Source organism: Crocodylus siamensis, chromosome 11 (genome assembly GCF_052110815.1).
Source record: "Crocodylus siamensis isolate JL-2025a chromosome 11, ASM5211081v1, whole genome shotgun sequence".
In the NCBI taxonomy this organism is placed as follows: domain Eukaryota; kingdom Metazoa; phylum Chordata; order Crocodylia; family Crocodylidae; genus Crocodylus; species Crocodylus siamensis.
This window is the reverse complement of record NC_143405.1, coordinates 20,970,431-20,988,585: the sequence shown is the minus strand read 5'-3', so window position 1 is coordinate 20,988,585 and position 18,155 is coordinate 20,970,431. Positions and strand designations below refer to the sequence as shown.

The window sequence follows — 18,155 nt, the reverse complement described above, 5'->3', positions numbered from 1 at the left end:
ACGAGTGCTCGCAGAACTGTGCCAGGGGTCCTGTGATGGCCTCTGCCAATTCCCTCAGCACCCTTGGGTGGAGATCATCTGGACCTGCGGATTTAACAGCCAGTATAGGGAACAGTATCCTGACCTAACTGAAGAGTGCTGCTTTTAGTTTCATGGTTGCTAGCAGTATATCCTCACAGCCACTGTCTCTGGAGAACTCCCTCCACTGGAATCCTTACCTGCTCGAGTCAGTGTCTTGTAGATTGGGCACAAGTAGATGCCTGTGGTTGGAGGTTTGCGGTTGGGGACTGGAATTAGCCAGATGATGGCCATCTCTGTGTAAAGCTCCTTGGGACGTGACTCCACTAGCTCAAAGGTAGAGGGGTCCCATCGAGCACCTTCAAGAAACAGGCCATGAATGTAACAACCCTCAGCAGGGCGCTGGGTCAGCTCGCTCACTGACTCCCTCATCACCTGGTCAGGACAGGAAGAGCAGAAATCAGTAAGATGCCTGCAGTGAAGCACAGGCTCCAGGAAAGTGTATTTAAGCCACGGGGTGGTCTGATGGGATCTGTACTAGACCCATGAGCAGGGTGTAGGCCCCCCACTCCCATGGCACATGTATGCTGGGGAGTGAAAGCCCCGGCACACTGGATGTGGCAGGATGGCTGACGACAGCTGTAACTTCTAGCCACAACGGGCAAAGACATCCAATCTACGAGGCGGGAGGGTGGGTCAAACTTCAAATGCAGCAGTCACGTCCTCTGACTGGCTTTGCAGGGGGGGCCCCCCAAAGCACGGGGCCCAGGGTGACTGCTCCAATTTGCCCCCTGCTAGGGATGGCCCTTCCCATGGGCAATGTTGGAGAAGAGGCTTGCTAGGAGACCTGAAGCTAGGGACAACATCTGGACTATGTTCCAAGCTAGAGGCTTCAAAGCACATGGGACCCAGTGAGAGAGCCCTAATGTAACAATTGCACAGATCTACCAAGGCTGCATGAAGACTGTTCAGAAGTACCTCTCCAGCAGCTGTTCCCCTGCACTAGCCAAAGCACAGGTTTAGTGCTAGATGCCTGACTTCATAGGCAGTTATTTTGGACACGTTAGTTTTTTTTTTTTTTTCTGGTCTCTTGGTCCTTTGTGTAGTTTATACGGCTGGAAACTATACCCCTGGGCAACAACAGTGACTCATCCTGGATCACTGACCTGGAAGTCAAAGGAGATGGTGTCAATGGAGATGATGGATTTTCTGGCGAAGTTCTGCAGAGTCCCTGTGAGGAAGGCTTGGGGGAAGAAGAATCCGCTGATCCAGAACACAGGTGGGATCCCATTATTGATCCATCTCTGCAGAAAATCAATCCTCTGCAGCAAGTCACTGACCCATGAGGCCAAGGGCTTCAGTGATGGGTAGGCCTGGGGAGACCAACACATGAGTTCTTTGCACAGAGCCAGGGTTAGTCACCCTTCAGATGCTTTTAGTCTCCAGCCAAATAACCTGGGGCAGTTTGGGAACTACTGTTCCCAAATTAGCCTGCCAGAAGTGGAGCAACCCATGGTGCCAGCTGAGGTGGGGGAAGGCAAGAAGGCTTGTTTCCTTGTTCCAAGGTCTGTACTGTGCATTTACTACATGCACCAGTTTAATGTGTTCCACTTTAAATAGTGGCCAGTCTTCGTTAGGGAAATATTTATTTGTTATAGTAACCAAGGGGAGTTGGAAGAGTTACATATTTTGTATATCTTTAAGGAATAATAGAGCTGTAATTATACAAATCCCTGCACTCCAGCTAGCTAATGACCCCCAGCCAATCAGACTACAGGATTCATTTGATGAAGGGCTGAGTAGCTGTACGGTCACTATACAAATATGACTCCTACAACCAGTCAGAGCAAGAAGTTACAGAGAAGCAAGAAATAGTGCTAGTCTGCTTTGATCTTTGCAAGGCTGGACCAGTCCCATGCAAGCTGCACAGCCCTGCTACAGCATCTCTGTGTGAGCCTGCATCCCTACTATTCCACCCAATTAGAGTACAGGATTCACTGGACACAGGCCTGAGAAATGGCTGCCATTCAGGCTGAATTCCTTGGTGGTTTTCTCATGTGATAAGTGCTGTAGGAAGTAGCATACAGCCCCCTAAGCTTGTTTCAGTGTGCAACCAAATTGGAACCCTTTGAAAGGAGAAAGTCTAGTGTCATTACCCCACTGTGCCTGCAATTTAGTCATCTTTGTTCAAGTCACAAGCTGCTTCACTGCAAAGAAGAGCACTTCAAACTTTGCTGTGGTAATGTCCCTTACTTGACTGGCCTAGCACGATGATGGTTATTTGCTAGTAGAGCAGCCGGTGGACAGTACCTTGGTGTTCCAGATCTCTGGGACAATGTTGTTATACAGGCTGTTGGCCATCAGCTCTAACTGGGAGGACATCACCACCAGGCCCTTAAGAGCTTTCAGTAGATCCTTCAGAGTCTGTGCAATTATCTCCAGCAGCCGATTGTACCTGAGAAACAAATGAGATTTTTTGAGGCAGTGAAGTGGCCCAAGTGCATCAGCAGTGCCTGAGCTTTCTCCCAAAAACCAGTGCCGCTCAGTGACACCATCCTTGTCTTAATGTAAAAACAAGATCCTATGTGATACACGGTTCCCATTCTTAGTCTTACTGCTCAGGCTGCCTGTCTGAAAATTCAGTGAACACCAGTTCTTGTGGTAAGTGCCGCCTCATAAATGTGAAGCCCTTATTTACATGACTACCATAAGCAGGCTTTCTGTTCTGAAGCCCTTTGCTCCAGCTGCAGGGTGAAATCCACTGAACAATCTGAAGTCCTGTATTGAGATCCAACAGAACAGGTGAGATTTTAAGGCCCTGGGCCTTAACTGTAGCTGCTCTGGCAATGTCAACACCTGAGGGGTACAGGTACTGCAGCCCTACCCTGTGCAGGGGGCATGTGGTACCTTCCATGATTCCTTATGGTCAGCTGTAAGAGGCCTCACATGGTATTTCTTCCCCCAGGATGGCAGCTTGTGGGGGGATGGGATGCATAGTGATATACCTTCCCAATAAGGAAAGCTGCTCGCGTGCCTATGCCCCTACAAGTGGTTACAGACCTTTACCTGATCACCTCCTGCACCAGCACCGTGTTCATGGACTCCTCATAGAGCACTGGATACTTCAGCATCACATCCTTCAGGTTAATTGGGGCAGGGAGCTTCTCCAAGATGTCTTTCAATGTCTCCTCTACCACCTAGAAGGTGGATGGAATAGGATGAGAAGATGCTGTGGAGACTGCTTCTGGGTAGTGAATTTTGACCAAGGTCAAAGAGGAAATGAACAGGTTTTTTTCAGGTCCACACTTTTATAAGTTTAGCAGGAAGGTCCCTTCTACTTATTTCATCCAAAAAATACTCCTTGGGGGAATTGTTGGGCATCTCCTGACCTGTAGAGGTCTCCCTTTAGGAGAGTCCTTAGGGGACTTAATAGACGAGATAAGTGGGGAAAGACAAGACAGCAATGCCTGGAGTGTTAAACCTCATTTAGGGAAGGCAACTCATAGCCAGAAACACAGGGTTGGTTAGTGTAAAATAAGGTGACATGACACCTTGGAGAAGCACCCTTCTTGGAGATTGCCCCATTAAAGGAGCCTTTCCTAGCACACTTCTGGTTACAGTCTCTACACGTGGAAGAAGCTTCTTGTTGAAACCTAGTCGAACGTCTGCTGAAGGCTGTCAATCTATTGTGGCTGGTAAGTGGTAGTAACACAGTTTATGCTGCTTTCCTGGTTCTTTCTGGGAGGAGGCACAGCCTTACCCCATGGGTGGGTGGAAAAATGTGCTCTAATCTTAACCCAATTGTCACAAAAGCAATGTGTTTCAAGTATGGATCTACTAAATACTTGAACTCAGTGCCCTGAGTTGGTGGAGCAGGATGATCTGTCCCAGTTGCAACTGGTAGTTATGTCCATCAAAGGTTTGGGTGCCAAGAAGTAGAATCAGGAAAGGTCCTCACTAAGCATGTTCAGCTGGAGTTCTTTCCAGAAAATGTGGAACATGTCTAGGAAGCCAGAGACCAATGGCAAGTGGTGCGTAAAGTGGAAGGATGCAGGATCCCAGGTCTCTGCCTATTCCTTCCTGAACATCAGAGGTCTGTGTCCCTAGCGAGAAAGTAACAGCCCTTGAAACGGGGAGGACAAACTCAGCTACCTGCAGCTAGTATTGCACCAGGTACAGAAATCCCCTTAGTAATAGGGTGGACATGGATGCAACAGATGATTATTGTGGTAACTCACAGCAGGAAGGACTCCAACCTCAGGGCCCTAGTAAAGGAAGGTTGGGAGGAGGCTGAGGTTACTGAGTGTGTCAGCAACCAGCAGAGATGCTGTAGGAGCTCAAAGGGGAGGCTTCAGTTAGCCCTGCAAGCAAAGATAATCGATTATTTGATGGAGGATGCCATATATGTGGGAGTAAATCCCTTTCCAGACAGCCTGAGAGGTATGACTGAGTCTTAATTCAGATTAGGAGTACTGAAAGTTTTCCTAGGGTGAGTTGGACCCTAATCAAAATACTCCAGTAGAAGGGGAAGGAGACTCGAGAGAGACCCTTGGAGAGTGGGCAGTATCTGCAAGGAATAGTGTAGGAACAAGCTTGCCCTATTGAACACATGGAGAGTTTACTGGACTTGACCAAAGGGTACTGGGAAACCCATTTGGGTGAAGTTGCCAAGAGGAAGTCTGTTTTCAGCATGGACTTGGGATTGTATGAGTTCAAAGTGCTATTCTGAACTGAAGTTGGTCTAATAAAAGATACCAGATTTACCAAAATAACCGTGTCTGCTTATGTCCTTAGACCAACACAGCTACAACCTACACCCCAGTAAGTCTGAACTGAAGCCATTTTTGAGCCCTGTCAGTCAAGGGTTGACTGGGGTGTATTTTCTGGAACATTTTGGTACCCCTGGGCTTTCAGGCCTCTCACAACTGCCAGGTCTCAAGAGCAGCAAAGGTTTTTCCAGGTGTTCCAGGCCACCCTGGCTTGAATGGGTTGAAAGGACAAAGTACATTTCCAGTATTAACAAGACTGCCAGGTGTACCAGGCTTTCCCACCACTGAGCTGTACAAAAAGGGTAAAAGACAAGATGATCTGGACTATACCATGTCAGAGAGCTCTTTGTTTCCTAAAGGAGGCCTTAAGCAGAGACTTTGTTTTAGATAATTCAGATGTTTAGAAACCCCTTGTGGTTTACACAGAGGTCTCAGAAACCAGGCTGGGGGCAGTCTTAATGCAATCAGATCCCCAAAAGGAGAGAGAGACCCCATTGGGTATCCGAGGGACAAAACCTTTGCTACAATTGAAAAGGAATGTCTGGCTCTTAAGACGTGGGCTCTGAAGGAGTTCCAACCCTATCTATACAGAAGATAGTTCACAGTGTACGTAGGTCATTCATTCACTACTTGCCTGGTTAAATCAGATGAAAGGCACCAAGACCAAACTACTGAGATGGAGCCTGGCCCAACCGGATTCCAACAAGTGGGTATTTCACATTCAGAGTAATTAAAATATATTACTGATGCATGAAGAGGAAAATTTAGCCTTCCCTGGTTTCCTGGATGCAGTGATCTGGCTCAGTTCCATTTTTAGAGGGCCAGATATGACACAGAGAGGCTCAGTGTTGTGAGTTCTAGCCTGCAGTTCTGGTGGGGGCTCAGTGGGATTAGGCTTTGCTGTCAATAGTTTGATAAACAGGACACCTTTATGCCCATTTCAGCCCAAGGGGAGATGGCAACATGGGGCTCCCTGCCTGGTTCTCTGCAAACGGACTACCTAAGTCACAGAAGCTGCCTCTCTATTTTGTGGTGCTGGCGCAGAATCAGGTGCCATTTTTGCACCAGACAGTGGTGGGCCCCCCCCCCCCCCATCTCTGATTAGCTGAGGGGTCGAGACTTTCAGGGCCCTTCTTGGAAATTGATAGATGCCCACCTGTCAATCTCTGGGAAGAGGTTCAGGACTTTTAGGGCCACTCAGCCAATCAGAGGTGTGGGGTGGGGGGCCTGCTGTGATCTTCCATGAAAGTTTCCCTCTCTCCCCCCCAGTGCTTCAGGATGCCAGGGCTTCCCACTTCCGTGTGCAGCTCCCTTTTCTTTGTTTCCCTATTCTTTTTTTGCAGTCCCTGTGTTTTTTGTGGGGAACCTACCAAATTCACAATGTCCATTAAAATTGCAAAATCGTGACTTTGTTAGGTCCCTACCCATGACCTTCTGTTTCACTGTATTTGGCAAGTGTTGTCCCATAGGTTAATAACATAGTTCTGGAACTGTTTCGTCGCATGTGTGGCTGACTGGGCCTGAGGAGAACCGGTGAAGCCTGACGGCTGAGAAAAAGTCTCAAGGAAGGAGGAGAGAAGGTCCCAGGGAGGACTGAGGGAATGGGAGTGGCACAGTAAAGACAGCTTGTTTTGAAGCAGAATCTGCAGTGCTGTGGGGGCATCAGCAATCTGATACCCCTCTTCTTTGAAGAACAAAACACCCCCCACCCCACCCCCATTCCAAGGAGCTGATCAAAATGAAGGAGCTCTTGGTGGGGGTGCTGCAAAGCATCAGGGCAACCAGGGACTGAGAAGGGCAAACCTCTGGCTTTGAGGCTGGCCTCTTGTGAAGCCACACCAAGGGTGGCTGCAGGGGGGCCTTTCAGGAGAGGGAGGCCAAAGAAAACTGCTTCTAGAGGAGTCCCAAGGCAGAGCTTCTCCTCAAAAACAGCATTGATTTTGTTACACCAATGCAGTAATCCCATTGGGAAGCAAACTTCTCTGAGACACTAACTCCAGATCCGCTGTTATAGGACTTCCCAAATTCTCGTCAGACTTTTAACCTAGTTTTGTTCCAAATGAGTCTGCAGTTGGGATGAGAAGGGCACCAGATTCCTTTATCTGAGGAGGGACAACACTGTGCCCTATCAGAGCTGCTTTTCTTGCAATATTCTTTGTCATGTACACAATGCCCACAGGAGCTCAGTGAGTTTTCTATGAAAGGGAGACACTGAAAGGCAGGCCCCCGGGGTGGGAGGCAACAACAGTTGTACCAAGTTACTGGTTTTTTTGCACAAACCTTCAGCTAAAAGCAGGAAGGATGCTATAATCCATCACCATGGCATAGGGAATTTACACCTGCTAGGACAAGCTGAACCACCAACATCAAGGATTGGACAGGATTAAAACTGACTGATTGTACAAGGATTGCAAAAAACTGGGAAGAATGAAAGAAAGTTATTGCTACATCAAAGGTGCCCCAACAGTCAGTACAGCCTCAGGACTGACTTGACTTGACTTGATTTGACAAGAGACAAGCCAGGACTGAGGCTAGCAGCTCTATGAAAATCATCAGGGGATTTGTGAGGAACAGACGAAGTCTGGATTCCTATTTGATATCTGAATGATACCTGTGGTTGTATAGTGCTCCCTAGTTTCAGTCCTGACTTGGGGTGGGGGAAAGCACACCATCTATGAACGACTGGTAGTACATTTTGTAACACCTCCACTTTCCTTGCATGGGGAGCCTGCGGGGGGAGGGGGAATGTGGTGGTGGAAGGATCTTCTCTTCAAGAACTGACAAGGTTTGATGGTCCTAGGTCTAGGAGACTCAGCATGGGCAGAGCTGGGGATGATGCTGCTATAGTAAAAAACAGTATCCGGTGTGGACTTCACATTGCACTGTTTCACCTGGCAACACAAAGGACAGAACAGAGCGTGTTATCATGCATGTGGCAACCCAAGGCACTACAAATACGCACCTCCTCCCTGCTTTGGCTTCCTGAGGCGGATGTTTTTGGCTGCAGCTGAACAATGGCCCCAAGCAGGGCAAAAGTCTCATTCTGAGCAAAAGTGATGTTGGCATTGTCATGCAAACCAAAAATCTCTGGGATGTCATTGAGTGGCAGGCTCTTGATGTATTGGAGGTAGCCCTAGAGAAAAAGAAGCATGTAGGTTGGAGGAGCAGAGCATTACTAAAGAGGGCTGAAAGGAAGCATAGCACAGCTATGGAGGTATGGGGTCTATTCAGATTGCTGTTGACCCTGACTGGTACATGTGCATTTACCTGTTTCCCTAATTTACTGGGCTTTATACAGCCTTGGTTCTTATCAGGTGATACCTGTTTGTTACAGTAAAATGTAACACTCCCCTCCAAGTTAGCTTAGGGTTACATAATGTTTGCTCTCAACCTGATGGCTCAAAGGCAGATGAAGGAGAGGGGAGCATTCTGAGGGAGGCCATAAGAGTGATGAAGGTTGTGGCAGTGCTGACATACGAGAGAAGGTGGTGAGAAGCCTGCACATGCTATGTAGTTTGCCTGCAGGAGGTTGTGAGAGGAGTTTGACTGTGAGGGGAGTAGTCATATAGGCATTAAGCCTATAGAGTGTTATAGAACCTAGAGCCTAACAGCAGTAAGACTTGCACTGCTTTCTTCATGTTGATAACTAAATAATAAACTATACCAATACTGTGCATTTTACAAAGGCTATTTTGGGCATTCTGCTGATAGCTACCCACATATCCAAAATCACCCTTCCCACTTCTACTGTTAGCAGAGATCCTTTACACAAATTGTCTTCTACTGTTCCACTGGACACCTACCGTTGCGCCTATTGATAAACAGGGTATAGATTCTGATACATGGTATGGCTTTGTGAGGTGTTATCATCCTGTGTTTTCCTCTAGTGAACAGGAAGAGTACAACATTGTTACAGATGACCTCACAACATTACAGGCACATGGTTCTGTTTTGTCTTTTGCTCTGTGAGTTTAAGAGTATGCATGGTGTTCACAGGCTGAATTACTTACATTATGGTCGTATGTGGTGCTGATCTGTTTGTAGATTCCTGACTCGGAATAAGCGAAATCTGGAGTTAGAACATCTGGCTGGTAGAAATCTTCTAAAATATTCATGATGCAGCGCCTGTCCCAGTCATCAGTCACTCGGCCTCCATAGTTAATTTCACCAGCTGTGTACTTCAGCACCTGTCAAAGAAAATAGAGAAGCTACATTAGAAGTGCTATCCTACCCTAAGCAGATAGTGGCAAATGTCTAGCTGGCACATCAGGATGGATTTCAGCATGGAGGGAAATGAAGGAGACAGTTGGCAAACCCGTGGCACAGGCTGCCTCGCTGAATGGTCAGGTACAAATTTCTAGTCCTTATTAGTAAGGAATACTGCCAGGAACTGCCCAGTGGTGAGGGTGCATACAACATCTCTAATTTATGTGGTACTTAGACTTGTGGACATTAAGACCCATCAGAGCAGAGCCTTGTTTTACCTCCAGCATACCAGCTCTGCTCATGACCCTTTGGGGTAACCAAGAACAGCCTCTTTGGAGAGCTGTGCAATGGGAGTTAGGATTTGCCTGGAACATGCAGCACAGAGCAGGCCTGACTGCATCTTTGGCTGCACCTGGGCCCCTGTGTGACTGCAAAGAATCCCAGCGATCTTTCCACAGAATTCAGATGAGAAGATGAACAGCTGTAGTTGGAGGCAGCTTCTAAAGTCCCAGCCACCTAGCCAGTGTCTGCTAAATTGCTCCTGTACAGCTTCATTACTGTCCCTACACTGTACTTGAGAGCTGTTAGGCACTTAGATCTCTTTCCTGACTTCCCTAGAAGCAGCAAAACCTACCAGTTACTCGTATCCTGGATAACCTTATGGAGATGAAGTCAAATCCTGTGAGTATATCTATTGGGGGGAGAGAGGGAATCTGCAATACATTACTTCCGTAATATAGTGACAGTTCGTTCTAGTTCCCTGCATTTTGATTTAGAAACTAATCATTTTTAAAATTATGTTGAGTCCATGTTTACCTTCTATTTTCTTGCATAATATTTTAGTTTCTATGAGTTAAAAATCTTTTAGTCTTAATAGGGTTGTTGATTGTAGCCGTGTTGGTCTAAGGACATAGGCTTCTTTGGGTAGATGTGATATCTTTTATTAGACCAACTAAATAGTTGGAAAAATTGTTCTTTGCAAGCTTTCAGTCACTGCCACACATTTGCATTTTCACAGACCTTCATTTTGCATTTTGGCTTCTGGATTACCCAGGAGAGCACACAATTCAACATCAGACTCTCTCTATGCTTTTAGTCTTAGTAGTCATTTAAGAGGGTAGAAGGAAGAAGCCCTAATAGCTTAACTAGCAGTTAAAGGTTGCCCATCACTTTCCTGTATAATACCTTGTTTTCAATTGTTTATAAGTGTACCAGACTTTGTGGGCTGATTATTTTCCATGTTTCGCATTGAATTTGTTTGGAAGATGTCCAGAAACCAGCTTAAGTGTTTCTGATTATGGGCACCTATACATATGTTCTGACGTGTTCTGATTAGAAGGTGTTGGAGCAGACTTGATAATTGAGTCTGTTGGAGCATCCCTGTGTTTCAAAATGGTGGTGGGGTCCTTTAACTAAAATTCATTGAATGAGCTTTAGTTAAGGCACCTCTGCCACCATTTTGAAACATGGGGTGCTGAATACCCAAAACGCTATGGGCATTTTAATTAAAGCTCCCAAGAGCCACTCTAATTAAAATGCCCCACCCCCCACCCTGGAGCGTGTGTAAAAATGCCTAATGAGACTAGAGGAAAATGTATTTTGTCGTTTTTTTAAAAGCTTCTTGGGCAGGGGGCTGGACTCGATGATCTCCCGAGGTCCCTTCCAGCCCTGATGTCTATGAAATCTGTGAAATCTAGTCCCCACACATGGACTCCATGTATGCACATGTCTTACAAATACACTGGGGGGGAAGGAATCTTATTTTGCGTTCTATGCATAAATGGCACACGCAGCTGCATAACTACAGTTTGTGACTCTATTTTACCTAGCATGTGTACCTGCTGGAAGGGAAGCAGCAGTAGTGAGGGCTGTCCAATAGCTGAGGGCCTGGGGCACCTGCCCAGTGAGCAAGAAATCTGGGTTCTAGACCCTCCTCATCCAGAGGAGGCCTAAGCCCATGTTTTATGCTTCTCAGCACAGTATCCTAGCCACCAAGCCATGGTGCCTCAACAGTTTTGCCCTCCTTTTAAAGCTGGTCTACTACACCTTGCACTTGACAGTTATTGGGTAGAAAAGAGAGACAGCACTGGGGAAATTATCTGTCCCATGGAGAATAAGAGCAGTCAACCTAGAATCCAGGGACTACTCCCTCCCAGGGCAGCATCCATCTCACTGAGCCACACACCCTCTGGCTTGCTTTTTCTTCCCAGCCTTATATACTCCTCCATCTTACCTGTCAGGTGGGCCAACTTCAAGGAGAGTGCTGGAAAAGAGGCTAGGTCAGAGGTAGGCAATTATTGTGGCCGGAGGGCCTCTTAATGAGCTTTGGGATCCTGTCAAGGGCCACACCTTGAATAGGATGGGATTCAACACAGACAAGTGCAAGTTGCTGCACCTGGGGAGGAACAACCGGCACCATACCTACAGGTTAGGGAACTCCCCTCTTGTCAGCACGGAGGCAGAAAAGGATCTGGGGGTCATCACTGACTCCAAGATGAACATGGGCCGGCAGTGTGGGGAGGCAGTCAGGAAGGCCAACCGCACCTTGTCATGCATCCACAGATGCATCTCAAGCAGGTCCAAAGAGGTGATCCTCCCTCTCTATGCAGCACTGGTCAGGCCGCAACTGGAGTACTGCGTCCAGTTCTGGGCACTGCACTTCAAGAGGGATGTGGACAACATGGAGAGGATCCAGAGGAGGCCACTCGCATGATGAGGAGGCAGCAGGGCAGGCCCTACGAGGAGAGGCTACGGGACCTGAACCTGTTCAGCCTCCACAAGAGAAGGCTGAGGGGGGATCTAGTGGCCTGTTATAAACTAGTCAGGGGGGATCAGCAGGCATTGAGGGAGTCCCTGTTCCCCCGAGCACCACCAGGAGTGACCAGAAATAACGGTCACAAGCTGGCAGAGGGTAGATTCAGGCTAGACATCAAGAAGCGCTACTTCACGGTCAGGGCAGCTAGGATCTGGAACCAACTTCCAAGAGAAGTAGTGCAGGCTCCTACCCTGGGGGTTTTTAAGGGGAGGTTAGATGAACATCTTGCTGGGGTTGTTTGACCCCAGTATTATTTCCTGCCATGGCGAGGGGTCGGACTAGATGATGAGGGACTCGGGTCCCTTCCGACCCTAGAAACTATGAAACATCCATCTCCATCTCTCTCTCTCTCTCTCTCTCTTTTTTCTTCTTTCTGTTGCTCTCTCTTCTCTCCCCTTCACTTCAGAACCTAGCAGAAGCTGTAGTTTGCCAGGAGTCTGGATGCTCAGCTCTGGACCCAGGCAGCAGCTTCTGCCACACCAGGTGGGCAGTGACATCAGAACCTGCCGACAGTGTCACAGCTGATGCTGACACCCACCTGGCATAACAGAAGCAACTGCCTGGGCCCAGAGCTCAGTGTCAGGGCTCTTGACAAACTACTGCTTCAGCCGGGTTCTAAGGAAGGGAAGGAGTGGGAGAGAGAGATACACTGCCACCCACTCAGCGCAGCAGCTCCTTCCTGCATCCATGGCAGATGCTGCTGGCAGGTTCCAGGTTGGGGAACTGGGAAGGAGATTCCACCATGCTGGGAGTGCAGTGGATCAGCTGTGGATGGTGCCAGCAGGTTCTACATCTGGACTCCTGAACTTGTCCATGGCATCCACAGCTGAAATGCTGCCAACTTGCTGTGGCAGAAGCACTGCCCAGGTCCACAGCTGATGCCTGATGCTGCTGGGCAGAAGCAGTCCTGCTTACCTGCCTAGCACCACGTGGCAGCCAGAGCCGCCAGTCATCCATGGGCCAGATCCAGTGAGTTGGGCTGGATCCAGCCCATGGGCCATATTTTATAGAATTATAGAACTGGCAGGGACCTGTAAGATCATCAAGTCCAGTTCCCTGCCAGAGGCAGGAAGTAATTGGGCTCAGACAAGCTCGACAAGGTGCCTGTCCAGCCTTATCTTTAACACCTCCAAGGAGGGTGACTGCACCACCTCTGCTGGGAGTGTGTTCCAGATTCTTTCCAGAAAGTTTTTTCTTGTGTCTAGCCTGAATTTACTCTCTATTATCTTATGCACTGGTCCTTGTCCTCCCTTGAGGTGCATTCCTGAAGAGTTGCTGCCCTAGATCTTGGTATTCACCCCGACGTACTTGTAGGCAGCTATCAAGTCACCTCTCAGTCTTCTCTTACTCACTGAACAGTTCTTGGAGTCTCTCCTCATAGGGCTTATCCTCCATGCCCTTAACCATGAGTGGCCCTTCTTTGTACCCTTTAAAGTTTATCCACATCCTTCTTGGCAGCATCCAGAACTGGACACAGTACTCCAGCTGTGGCCTCACCAATGCTAAACAGAGGGAGGAGCACCTCCCTGGATCTACTGGCAAGACATCAGCTGATACATGCCAGAGTTCTGTTTCCCCTTCTGGCGACTTCATCGACTTCTGTTGGCTCATATTCATCTTCCGATCGATCATAACCCCCAGGTCTTGTTCAGATGCTGTGCCAACCAGGGGGCCACCACCCACTGTGTAGTTATAATAAGGGTTCTTCCTACCCAGATGAAGAACCTTGCACTTCTCCCTGTTAAACCTCATCTGATTCCACTCCACCCTTGAATCCAGTCTGTCAAGGTCATCCTGGATCTTTACCCTATCCTCTGATGTGCCTGTGTTTCCCCATGGATTGGTACCATCTGTGAACTTGATCTCTGAGCTTTCCACTCCCTTGTCCAAGTCATTGATAAAGATATTAAAGAGCATGGGTCCAAGCACTTGTTATGAATTACACTCTTAAAGTCACGTGCAGTTCGCTCTAGGCTGGGGCAATGATAATGCAGAGCAAGTATCCAAAGTCAGATACAGAATCTTTATTCGCTGCAGCGAGGTGCCTCCGAAGAGGGACCCTCCCTACCAGGAATAATACTATTTTATACTTTGTTAGTATGTCAGCGTTAGTTTGTGATTAGCTCGTGCTCGTAAAAATACCCAATCATCTATTAACTAAATCACTATTCTATCCAATCAATCGGCACTGTGAGCGTGAACACTGAAGTATAACTCTCATGACTACATTCCCCATATTTTTTTTGCCCAGATGTACCTTATCTTATAAAAACAATCCTGGTAGCCACCTTCAAGGTTTCTCTGTTGATAAGACTCCTCTGTTGACTGGATTTAGCTAGTTTTATATCTTATCAGTAACCCTTACACAGTACCCCTCTTCCCTCCTAGCTGTCTCATAAGTGCTGTGTCCGCTTTTATGAAATGGAGGTGAAAGGACAAAGAAATGGCCTCACTTTTAGCATTACAAAGCCTTGCTTTAACCCTACAAGATTCATATACAACACTGATCCCTGGGGGACACCACTGGAGACGACCCTCCAGGATGAGGCCACCCATCAATTACAACTCTCTGGGAGCAGCCCCTAAGCCAGTTGTCCACCCACCTCATTGTAGACTAGTCCAGCCCAGTACCCTCCAGTTTGCTTGAGAGAATCTCATGGGAGAAGAAATCAAAGGTTTGCTGAAGTCTAAGTAAATGATGTAAACCCCGTGCGTCTCATCCAGATGGCTAGTTACGTGGTCGTAGAAGGACACTAGGTTTTTCAGGCATGATCTACCCTCAACAAAACAGTGCTAGTTGCTTCTTAACATCCTGTCAGTTACCAGCTTGTAACTGATGGTCTCCTTAACAAATTTTTCAAAGATTTTACCCAGGACCAAAGTCAGGCTGACTGGTCTGTAGTCTGCGGGGCCATCCCTCTTATGGGCACCACATTGCCAACAAGTTGGCCCTCTTCCAGTCATCTGGGACCACTCCCAAGTTCCACAACTTGTCAAACAACTTGGCCAGATGGCACTGCTATAAGCTCAGCCAGTTCTTTCAGGACTCTTGGGTGCAGGTAGTCGGGCCCAGCAGAGTTGAAAACATCCAAGAGCTGTAGGAGATCTCTCATAGTTTCAAGGCTTGGAAGGGAACTGAGCAGATCATCAAGTCCAACCCCCTGCCATGGCAGGGAAGAGTACTGGGGTCAAACGACCCCAGCAAGGTGATTGTCAAGCCTTGTCTTAAAGACCCCCAGGGTAGGAGCCAGCACCACTTCACTTGGAAATTGGTTCCAGATCCTAGCTGCCCTGACAGTGAAGTAGCACCTCCTGATGTCTAATCTGAATTTACCCTCTGCCAGCTTGTGACCATTATTTCTTGTCACTCCTGATAGTGCTCAGGGGAACAGGGACTCCCCCAGTGCCTGCTGGTCCTCTCTGATTAGTTTGTAACAGGCCACTAGATCTCCCCTCAGCCTTCTCTTGTGGAGGCTGAATAGGTTCAGGTCCCGTAGCCTCTCCTTGTAGGGTCTGCCATGCTGCCCCCTGATCATGCGAGTGGCCCTCCTCTGGACCTTCTCCATATTGTTCACATCCCTCTTGAAGTGTGGCGCCCAGAACTGGACGCAGTACTCCAGCTGCGGCCTGACCAGTGCCGCATAGAGGGGGAGGATCACCTCCTTGGACCTGCTCGAGATGCATCTGTAGATGCATGACAAGGTGCGGTTGGACTTCCTGACTGCATCCCCACACTGCTGGCCCATGTTCATCTTGGAGTCAATGATGACTCCAAGATCCTTTTCTGCCTCTGCACTGACAAGAAGGGAGTTCCCCAACCTGTAGGTATGGTGCCGGTTCTTCCTCCCCAGGTGCAGCACCTTGCACTTGTCGGTGTTGAATTCCATCCTGTTCTTGTCTGCCCACCCCTGTAACCTGTCTAGGTCCGATTGTAGCCTATTCCTCCCTTCTAGAGTGCCCACATCCCCCCACATCTTAGTGTCATCAGCAAATTTGAACAGGGTGCTTTTTACCCCCTCATCCAAGTCACTGATGAAGATGTTGAACAGTGCGGGCCTGAGGACTGAGTCCTGGGGAACGTCACTGCCCACAACCCTCCAGGTCAAAAATGACCCATCCACCACCACCCTCTGGGTACAGTCCTCCAGCCAGTTGGTGACCCATTTGACTGTGTGGGTGTCGACACCACAGTCCCCCAGTTTTTTAATGAGAATGGGGTGAGAGACAGTGTCACCTATTCAGGACTAATTACATGTAATCTGTTGTCTTCCCCATGTTCCCTGGGCCTCTGGTCAGGTGAAAAGCCCCAGTCTGATTTCAGGAACAGCGTCATGGAGTATGTATTTAAGGGTTCTGCCTTTTCGTGGGCACCGACTGTGGGCTGCCCCTGAGTATTCAGTAGGGGTCCCAAAGTGGATCCTGATTTTTTTCTTGCTCCCTATGTATGTGTAGAAGAACTGTTTGTTATCTTTTATGCCAGTTGCCAGCTTGCTCTCCATGCCTGCTTTAGCTTTCCATGTTTCATATCTTCAGGCCCTGGCAATATAGGTGTATTCCTCTCCGGTTGATGAGCCATTCTTCCATTGCTTATACACTTCCTCTTTCTTTTTCAGTAGCTCCCAAATATTCCTGTTGAGCCAAGCAAGTCTCTTGGCTCCTTTACCACTTTTTGTCCATGTGGGGATGGCTTGCTTTTGAGCCTTGAGAATTGTCTCCTTAAGGAAGCACCACTGTTCCTGGTCCAGGACTTCTGTTCTGCTGACTGGTTTCCCAGTCTTACGATGCATGGTAAACCTTATCGGGTCATGAACGCTGTCGCGCAGAGTACCACCAATCCTCAGGTCACCTATGATGTCCCCCACCTTGGTCAGCACTATATCCAGAGTGGCCTTACCCCTAGTAGGCCCTTCCACAACCTACGTCAGAAACAGATCATCTATTGTTGCCAAGAAGTTGGCTGACCTGTTAGGGGCAGCTGAGTGGTCCTCCCAACAGATGTCTGGGTAGTTGAAGTCACCCATAACAATCATGTCTCTAGTGCTAGCTGCCTCAATCAGCTCTTCAGACAATGCCTGATTACACTCCTTGTCTTGGGAGGGAGGCCTGTAGTAGACTCCCACCATCAGGTTTCCCTCTCCTGATTCCCTTTGTACCTTGACCCAAGGGGTATCAACGGATCCATCCCTGTTCTCAAACGTGACCTGCAGGGAGGGGTACTGCTCTTTCACATAGAGGGCCACACCTCCTCCCTTCTTCCCAACCCGATCCTTCTTATAAAGCCTATAGCACTCAATATACACTGTCATGTGTGTCATCCCACCAGGTCTCTGTCAACCCAATCAGATAGAATTCCTTGTCCATCAGAAGGAGTGCCAGTTCCTCATGTTTATTTCCCATGCTTCTGGCATTCCCATAAAGACACCTGAGCTCTCCCCTAGCCACCTCAGCTTTTCTGTCATGCTGCCAGTGTCTCAAGATGTCAGTACTTATTTGGATGTCCATTATTTGAATGCCCTCTCGTGTGTCATTGTGGCTAGAGGATTCGTGCACAGCAGTGAAACCTTCTCCCCAGCCCCCAGTCATGCCTAGTTTAAAGCCCTCCTCAACAAGTTGGCAACTCTTGTAACAAAGAGCTTCATCCCTCTGCTTGTGAGATGAAGATCATCCCTTGCATGCAGACTGCTGTAGTTAAACCACATCCTAAGGTTGAGGTATCTAAAGCCCACATGGTGACACCATCTCCTAAGCCTTTGGTTGACCTACTTGATGCACTCCTCCCTCCGATGGCTACAGCCTCTGACTGGAAGGACTGAGAAGACCACTTGTGCTCCTAAGTCCTTGAGCTTCACCCCCATGGTCTTGTAGTCTCTCATGATCCTCCCAGGGCTACTTCTTGCCATGTCATTGGTGCGAACATGGACAAGGAACATTGGGTAGTGGTCAGTAGGGTGGACCAGTTTAGGGATCCTTGCCAAAACATCTCTGATCTTGGCTCCTGGAAGGCAGCAGACCTCTTGCGCAAAGAGTTCTAGATGACAAATGGCTCCTACTGTGCCCTGCAGCAGGGAGTCTCCTAGGAGTATCATCCTAGTTGTTACCTTGCTGGAGTTGGCTGACCCTGCACAGATGCATCCTCTATCTATCGATGGTGTGAGGGCTTCAAAGCTGTTGTGCAGGGTTATTGGTGGGACAACTGATGCACGTTATGGCTTCAGTCCTGATGTCACCAATGTCCACCTGCTATCAGTTGGGGCACCTTGTTCAGGTGCACTCTTCTGCCCAGTCTCCATGGCTTCCTTCTTCAGCTGCAGGGGCTGGCAGTAAGCATCAATCTCTGCCTCATGTTC

At 48.3% G+C, this 18,155-nt stretch overlaps 1 protein-coding gene across 1 annotated transcript in view; it reads right to left on the bottom strand.

Moving 5' to 3' along the window:
- DNAH1 (dynein axonemal heavy chain 1) overlaps positions 1-18,155 on the bottom strand; it is a 152,774-nt gene that overhangs the window by 3,515 nt on the left and 131,104 nt on the right. Inside the window, exons 73-78 of the mRNA XM_090022620.1 lie at positions 8,798-8,974; positions 7,750-7,920; positions 3,085-3,215; positions 2,329-2,473; positions 1,185-1,391; positions 219-453 (exon numbers count right to left, since the gene is read on the bottom strand). Of these exons, the coding sequence (XP_089878746.1) occupies positions 219-453; positions 1,185-1,391; positions 2,329-2,473; positions 3,085-3,215; positions 7,750-7,920; positions 8,798-8,974 (1,066 nt within the window). The remainder of the gene's footprint in view (positions 1-218; positions 454-1,184; positions 1,392-2,328; positions 2,474-3,084; positions 3,216-7,749; positions 7,921-8,797; positions 8,975-18,155) is intronic.